The sequence below is a fragment of the Rhincodon typus genome, chromosome 3 (genome assembly GCF_021869965.1).
Source record: "Rhincodon typus isolate 14 chromosome 3, sRhiTyp1.1, whole genome shotgun sequence".
In the NCBI taxonomy this organism is placed as follows: domain Eukaryota; kingdom Metazoa; phylum Chordata; class Chondrichthyes; order Orectolobiformes; family Rhincodontidae; genus Rhincodon; species Rhincodon typus.
In genome coordinates, this window is record NC_063334.1 from 50,926,406 (window position 1) to 50,935,489 (window position 9,084).

The 9,084-nt window shown below is 39.8% G+C and overlaps 1 protein-coding gene across 1 annotated transcript in view; it reads right to left on the minus strand.

Moving 5' to 3' along the window:
• Positions 1-1,197: 1,197 nt before the first annotated feature.
• The window catches only part of zmp:0000001301, a 51,421-nt gene continuing 43,534 nt past the window's right edge, over positions 1,198-9,084 (minus strand). Inside the window, exons 4-6 of the mRNA XM_020532851.2 lie at positions 8,214-8,298; positions 4,808-4,912; positions 1,198-1,302 (exon numbers count right to left, since the gene is read on the minus strand). Of these exons, the coding sequence (XP_020388440.2) occupies positions 1,198-1,302; positions 4,808-4,912; positions 8,214-8,298 (295 nt within the window). The remainder of the gene's footprint in view (positions 1,303-4,807; positions 4,913-8,213; positions 8,299-9,084) is intronic.

Sequence of the window (9,084 nt, forward strand, 5' to 3'; positions counted from 1 at the left end):
CTGCTTTATTCATATATCTCCAATATTATCTGAGGTGGCTTAAATGCACTTGTTCTGGGAGCATTCAGAAAAGATTCAGTAGGCTGAACTCAGTAGTTGGTCTTATGAGAAAAGATTGAGCAGGGTAGGCTTATACTCATTGGTCTTTAGAAGACTTAAGAGGCAATCCTATTGAAACATGTAAGATTCTGAAGGGGTTTGACAGGGTAGATGCTGGAAGTCATTGCCTGTAACTAGAACTGCAGTTTCAAAACAAGAAGACAGATAAGACAGTAATCCTTCTCTCAAGATCATCAATGTTGGAATTCTCTTCTCCAACAAGCATTGAAGGTTGAATCATTGAGGCAGTGGCTTTGTGGTAATGTCATTGGCATAGTAATCCAAAACCTTAGGCCAATGTTCTGGGGATATAGATTTGAACTCCACCATGACAGGTGATGAAAGTTGAACCTAGTAAGAATTTGGAATGAAAAGACTGGCCTGACAGAAACCATCTAACCACCAAAGAATTGTAAAAACCATCTGGTTCACCAGGGAAGGAAACCTGCTGCCCTTGCCATGTTTGGCCACATGTGATTTCAGATCCACAGCAATATGATTGACTCTTAATTGTCCTCCTGGATAGTAAGAACTGCAGCTGCTGAAGTCAGAGATAACACAATGTGGAGCTGGAGGAACACAGCAGGCCAGGCAGCATCAGAGGAGCAGGAAAGTTGACGTTTCGGTCCTGGATGCCACACATACCCATGCACAAATAGATGAAAGGGAGTCAAGAGTTATCGGGGACAAAAAGTGGAGTCGAGGCAATAACCTGAGCAGCTATGATCTGATTGAATGGTGGAACAGGGTTGAGGGGTCGAATTAACTATGGCTGCTCCTGTTCTTAAGTTCTTAGCTCTCAGTACCAACTAAATTGTCAAAGATTTTCAACTAAACAAAGAAACATATAGAGATTTTACATAAAATTAATAGCGAGGAGTAAGTCAGCCAATGTAATACATTCCTATTTCGGAAAATTTACAAATAGATGTAACTTCCATCTTATTCCTTATAAGATTGGATGTCAATACTACCTTGATCTTTCTCATACCTGCTTGCTACTGATTTGCAGAAGTCTAGTGCCTAAGAATACAAGAAGGAAAGGCTAAACACAGCAGGGTGATTTTAAACAGATTTTTTAATTCTCAATGTAACTTCTCACATTCCTTTAAATTGCTGCATTAAGGAGAGTAGTTGCTGACTACGCATTTGAAGGTTTTTCTGTTCTTCATGCAACTTGTCTTGTTCCTGAAGCAATTTCGCCTGCAAATGGAGATTAATTTGTTAATTTATAAAAGGTATCTCACCTCACAACTGATGTTCTCATCTTTGCATCCCCTTTTACAAATCAGACCATTAAAAATCATTGGTGTTAACATTTTTTGATCAGGAAAATGGATATTTTTACTCAAACAACAAGAGCCATGTTTTGAACATTTCACATGGGGAATTGTGACAGTTCACCTTTGTGGACATTTCATCTATCCTTCATAATCTAAAGACAAACTATCCCCTTTAAAAAGGATACAAGAACAGAAATTTCTTGAAAAGATCAGCAGGTCTAGCAGTATCTTTGGAGAGAACTCAGAGTCAACGTTTTGGATCTAGTGACCCTTCCTCAGACCCTTCTTTTTAAAGAGGAGCTCATTGGAAAGAATTAACAGCAAACTGTTTGGACCTGGATAGTAGCAAAAGCATTATAAATAGAGTGACTAGTAAGAAAGACACTTTCACATTTTCTTATCTGATGTTAATGCATCAGTTGACAAGGTAGGAAGAATGAGAGAAGGAACATTTTCATAAAGATCCAGGAAGGGAATTGGCTTGAGTGGACAAATGGCCTACTCCTATGTCCTATATTCAAGGCTCTGAGAAGCAAATGAGAGCAGATGGCATAAAGTGCAAGCTGCAGATGGTGTGACCATAAATCTTTTCATGCTACCTCATTTTTCCAAACTGCAACCATCTGCTTCTGCATTTCTGCCTTAGATACCTGAGATGTGCCAAGTGGGCAGCACAGCAGCTTCACCAAAAAGAGTGAAAACCAGAACAGACCTCTGATGATGCCAAATGAACAAAAAACAGAGCAAATGCATGCTCCAATCAAATTTTCATGGATTATATTGCACTTACCACCTCTGAGCTGTGAAAGACAGGTATATTATTCAATTTTTTGTATTTTAACAGCAGCATGATGGCTCAAGAGGTTAGCACTGCTGCTTCACAGTGCCAGGGACAGGGTTCAATTCCACCCTTGGGTGACTGTCTGTGTGGAGGTTGCACATTCTTCCCGTGTCTGTGAGGGTTTCTTCTGGTGCTCTGGTTTTCTCCCACAGTCCAAATATGTGCAGGTTAGGTGGATTGGCCATGCTAACTTGCCCATAGTGTCCAGGGATATGCAAGCTAGGTGGATTAGCCATGGGAAATGCAAGGTTACAGGGATGGGATGGGTCTGGGTGGGCTTGATGGGCTGAATGGCCTACTTCTACACTGTAGGAATTCTATGACTCTATGATTAATGTTCCCCCTGCAGCAGGTCACTGTCAGGTATGCACACCAGCTATTTACTCCCAGGATCTACATGTGGGCCAGTTTGGCATCTAACGCAGCCAATTAGAGGAAATTGCAGAGGTGAAATCTAAGGGCAAAGATGCAGAAAGTCTCATGGTGTTGGGGGTAATACTTTTAGCTTGTATAGAGGCCTGGTTAACTAACCTGAAACAAAGTCAGATAAATGGGTTATTTTCCATTTGGCAAACAGTGGTGAGTGAAACGTCGCAGGGTTTAGTGCCTGGGACTCAACTACTTACAATCTATATTGATGACGCGGATGGACAAACAGTATAATTTAGCCAATTTTGCTGATGATACATAGACAAATAGGAAAGTATGGGTATGTTGTGCAAATGACACAAAAAGTCTGCAAAGGGATACAGATATTTTAAGTGAATGGGCAAATACATCAGCAGATGAAGTATAATGTAGAAAATATGAGTTTGTGCGGAATATTATTTAAATTGAGTGTGCACAATGATGTCATACAGAGGGATCTGGTTACTCTCTTTAATTATTCATGAAATGTTAGCATGCAAGAAAGTAATTAGGAAGACAATTGGTAAGATCACACTTGGAGTGCTGGATACAGTTTTCCTTATTTAAGGAGGGATGATACTTGCATTGACGCAGTTTAAAGAAGGTTCACTAAATTCTGGGATTAGGGGTTGCATCTATACTTATTGGAACTTAGCAGAATGAGAAGTGATCTTTATTGAAGGTAATGCAGTATAAATTTATATAAGATTCTGAGACAGCTTGATAGAGTAGATGCTGAAAGGACATTTCCCCTCATGGAGCAATCTAGTACAAAGAGCACAGATTAGAAATGAAGCATTTTCAATTTAGGATGGAGATGATGAGAAACTTTTTCTCTCATAGGATTAGTCAAAGAGTCATACAACATAGGCACAGGCCCTTTGGCCCAGCATGTATGTGCTGATCAGCAAACACTAAACTACACTAATTCCATTTACCAGCACTTGGTCCATAGCCTGGCATTTTAAGTGCTTGTCCAGAACCTTCTTAAATGTTGTGAGGGTACCTACTTCCACCACCCTCTCAGGCAACATGTTCCACATTTCCATCACCCTCTGAGTGGAAAACCTTTTCCTCATGCCCCCTCTAACCCACTGAGTCCTCACTTTAAATATTTGCCCCCTGGTTTTAGACGTGTTGCCGTGGTGGAAAGATTTTCATGATCTACCCTGTACATGTGTCTCATAATTTTGTATACTTCAATCAGATAACACTCAGCCTCCTCTGCTCCAAGGAAAATAAATCCAGCTTATCCAATCACTCCTCATATCTGAAAATTTTCCATCCTAGGCAACATTCTAGGGTCCCAGCATCGAACCCAGTGATAGTTGGTCACTGATGTCCAATCACAAAAACAGCCTCCACCATCGTCCTTTGCCTCCTATTTATGAGACAATTTTGGAACCAGTTTGCCAATTTGTCTTGGATCCCATGGGCTCTTACCTGTTGGACCAGCCTTCGACTGGGACCTTGTCAAAGGCCTTACTGAGGTCCAACAGGTAAGCGATATCAACTGCATTATCCTCATTGACATATTTAGTCACATTTTCAAAAAACTCAATTAAATTAGTCAGACAGGATCTCCTTCCTGTTACTCTTTGGAACACAATGGAACAATGGAGGCACTGTCATTGAACATATTCAAGGCTGAATTTGATAGAATTTAATAAGGGAGTGAAAAGTTTTAGGGGACAGACAAGTTAGTGAACACGATTAGATCAGCCATTATCTTACTGAGTAGTGGAGCAGATTCAACGAATGTCTGGTTTATTCCTGCTTCTATTTTTTAGGATGTGGAGATGCTGGTGTTGGACTGGGGTGAACAAAGTCAGAAGTCACACGACACCAGGTTATAGTCCAACAGGTTTATTTGAAAGCAGAAGCTTTTGGAGCGCTGCTCCTTCATCAGGTGAAGTGATGAAGGATGCAGCACTGATGAGCTGCACCTTGGCCTGATGAAGGTGCAGTGCTCCAAAAGCTCCTGATTTCAAATAAACCTGTTGGACTATAACCTGGTGTTGTGTGATTCCTATTTTTTATGTTCTTGAGTTTCTGTCTTTGGGTTTGAATTTTCAACACAGATTTCCTTTTGTGCTAGTACTAGCAATGACCCAAGTTTACTCCTTAATTTTTGGAAATGCATCATAAAATTTAGGAATAAATGGATAATCCCCACCCTTTGTCTGAACAGCTCTTGTCTTTCTCGATCATTTTGCTCAGCCCGCATTCTAAGCCAGGCTTCATTCTGAGATTTATGTTTTTCTAGCATCTCCTGAAGTTCCTGAAAGACAATGATAAGAACACTTTATTTACAAAAGTGAAAAAGGCTGGAATTTATTCAAATTGAATTTGAAATTTTATTCCAATACTTCAGGATTTTAATTTTTCAGGTCTTCCAAGTCATAAAAAAATGACACTCTAAACTGAAATAAAAGCAAAGTATCTGTGAAGAGAGAAAAACAGAGTTAATATTTCAAGTCCAATATGAATTTTCTTTGAAACCCTAAATTTAAGTTTGAATTCTATCATGTTGAAATTAAAAGTCAATTTTGACAATTTGCTCAAATCAAAATTACCTACAATACAAACACAGAGAACACTAAATATACGTTATATGTTTGCTATTATGATTCTCAATGTAGCGCATTCCTTATTTGGAAAGTAAAATGTGCAGCCCTAGCATTATCCCAAAGTGTGGCAAATTATAGGACCAGTCACCCAGACAGGTCATGCACAGATTTTAGCTGTTGATTTAGGGACGGTGTGGGAATACATCTCAGCCAGCATTGGTGCATGTTCTAGAGGTATGTGAAAATAAAATTAAATGAAGAAATATACAATAGAAAGTAACTTACTATTTAAGAAATATTCTTTTAGAGTCATAGAGCACAGAAACAGACCCTTCAGTCCAACTCATCCACACCGACCAGACATCCCAAATGGACCTAGTCCCATTTGCCAGCATTTGACTCATATCCCTTTAAATCCTTCCTATTCATATACCCACCCAGATACCTTTTAAATGTTGTACTTTTACCCGCCTCTACCACTTCCTTTGGCGGCTCGTTCCATACACACATCGTCTTCTACCTGAAAAAGTTATCCTCAGGTTCTTTTTAAATCTTACTCCTCTCACCTTAAACCTATGCCCTCTCATTTTGTACTCCCCCATCCTAGGAAAAAGACCTTTGTTATTCACCCTATCTATGCCCCTCATGATTCTGTAAACCTCTATAAAGTCGCCCCCAAGCCTCTGACTTTAGCTGTTGATGCTACGCAATGGAAAAATATATAATTGCATCTTCAGAGTCTGCGATTTGATATTGCATCTCCTTTGTGCAACATATTCTAGGTAGTTGGTATCACAGCTACTATCTTGCAAACAGACTGTCTATAAATTAGTGTAACAACATATAGCTCATGGAATAAAGAATCTCATTCCAGGATATCCCAAAGCACTTCAAAACTTATTTCATTAGATTAAAGTATAGTCATTTTTGCAAAGTAGAAAAAGGTGACAGCCAATGTGAGCACAGCAAAATACTACAAACAGTAATAAGATGATTGAGCTCACATTGAGGATGGAATTTGCTAACCATAAAATGATTGTGAGGATCATACTAAGTTAAATGATTGTGGCATGCAGCCAGCATTAAACACATAATTGAATACCTGCACATTTGTGTAGCGAAGCGCAAAATCATGTGGGGGTGACACAATTTCACACCATCCTACATCACTTAAAGCAGACCTGTTTAAAAGGGAGGTATATTTTGGGTTGGACAGGTGCTGGAAACCATTGTAAAAGATTTTGATTTGGGAAAGATACAGGCATTGCGCAACAGGTCAGAAAGCAAGTTTCAAGATTTTCTGACAGTGCCCTGGAGTCTTTGCTACAGGAGATGGAAAGGAGGAGAGATGTCTCTGATTCAAAGTAGACAACCTTTACAAAGGCAGTTGGACAAGATATCTGGTAACAGTCAATGCTAGAAATCTAGCGTTGAAGATTTGAACACAATGACACAACCGGTTTAATAATCACAACAGTATTCAGTGAATGTATCTTCAAATGCCATATCTCACCAGTTGTATCACTATCCTCTCACATTCAAAATGTGTCACATCACCCTTGGCACTGACCATCAAATTCCATTAATCGTAACTCATAGTCCCACCTCACCTGTAAGCACATAGCATATGTTATTCACACCTAGCACAAAGGAAGATGGTGATAGCTTTTGGAGGCCAATCATCTCAGACCAGGACATTGCTACAGGAGTTTCTCAAGGTACAGCCTCACATCCAGAATCGCAGTTACTACAGCAGTGCATTTCCCATCCATCATAAGGTTAGAATTCTGGGTGTTCATTTATGATTGCACAGTGCCCAGAACTATTCATGAATCCTCAGATACTGAATCAGTCCATGTCTAAATACAGCAAGACTTGGTCTTGAGCTGATAAATAGCAAATAACATTTGCACCACAGGCAATGATCAGATCCAACAAGAGAAAACCAAACAATGCGCCCTTGATAACCAACAGCATTACCATCACTGACTTGGGAGTCTTTAAAAATTGTGATAGGAACTCAGTTCTGAGATTCCAAGCCCCATTTCTGGTGGCAGCTATTTTTACCAGCACAGAATAAAGGTGTAGGCAGCAAGCATGCATCTTGCACTCCTGGCCTTGTTGGCTCCATTGCAGGGATGGACAACTCATAACTGCAGTGAGTTTCTGGAGTTAGGCCAGATTCTCCATGATTTGTGGTTCATGTCACCTCAGAAGAATGTTGAATCGTATTTTGGTTCAGGAATCTTTTGAAAGGCGAGCTCAAAAGGTCTTGCTTATGTTCCCTATATCCGTTTCCTTGTTTCCATGTTAACTCCATGACCCTATTACTCCTTTGACCTCCATACCCTCTTTATGCTCACGATGTGGTCTCCATGTCCACTGTATGCCTTTCTATGGCCTGCATATCCTCAACATATCCACTTATCAAGAGGACAGTATATACAGAATCAATGAACAGATGTAATCACAAATGTAGAAATGCTGAGGAGAAAAATGTAACCCAACTGCTGTTCCTACAGATCTACAAAACTTTCAATTGTACAGAAAAATTATAGTATCAATAATAGAAGCTTTTACAACTTCATATCTCCTAAACTCATCTAAATCAATATTGAAATGTCGACCAACAAGATCACAGAAAAATGTTTTATATAACCATACAAAGATGTTAATCATAAAACAAAGTTGTCAAAACAGCTAATACTGAGCTAATATATTTGAAAGTCTCAGAACACTGACATGCAGTAATAACTGGAAAATGTGGAGAAGCTACCCCTGATATTTCTCTCAATGACTTCCATGAATCAGGCGGGACTTGCGGCCTTTCGGCAAACAACGTAAAAGTTAAACCAGGTTCTGATGCCTCATTGTCCCAGAAAGAATCATATCAAACTTGAAACATTAACTTTGTTTCTTGTGTCTCGACAAATGCAGCCAGACCTGCTGAGTATCCAGAGCAAATTTTATTCACTATTCCAATTTCTGTTGTTTTTTGATAGAATATCTCACCTGTTGCTGATTTCTGTACTGCTTATTGTAAGCCTCTTTTTCTTGCTGAAAAGCAATTTTGGCCCGAGTAAGTTCTCCTTTCTCACTGTGATCAAAAATGGGACAAAGGTTATTCACGTATTTATTATTCTGTTTTGTACGCCACATAATAATCAGATGGCACTGTCATTCTTATACAGTCAGATTAATGAGCTAAATGGTTATCCTGTGGTTCATATCACCAACAACGTGGGTTGGAAAGAGTTAATGTTGAAACTGCATTAAGCTCTGCCAGTCTCACGATGTTACAAAACCATGGGGTGGAAACGAAGCGGTCCAGCATGAGGTCATGATGTAAACTGAAGGTCTGCTTTCAAGTCCCACCTTCCCCAGACATATGTCATAACACACCTGAACAGGTTCATTAACAACATCAGAAATAAGAATTGGAGGCACTATTCTACCTTAGCCACAAAATGTCACCAGTTGGTACCGCAACATATGAGGCACACAGTCTGTGAACAAGGTCAGGCAATTTAGAACTGAGATGAGGTATGAACCAATTAAAAACATTAAAACATGTGGGGATGATACAGGAAAACGACGTGGAAGCAGACCAGTCATGGTCGCATTGAATGGCATATGGGCTCAAAGGGATGAATGATCAACATTCATATGTTTGCTCTGAACTTACTAATGTACTCATGGCATTAACAGCTCTGCTGTATAGCTGCCCTACACGCTCCACAAATATACATTCCTAAGGTTTTGGAGTAGATTTGTAGCTCGGGTTGTGGGTGTTGAGGTTGGTTGGCTCGCCGAGCTGGTTTGTTGTTCCGCAGACGTTTCGTTACCGTGCTTGGTAACATCCTCAGTGCAGCCTCGGATGAAG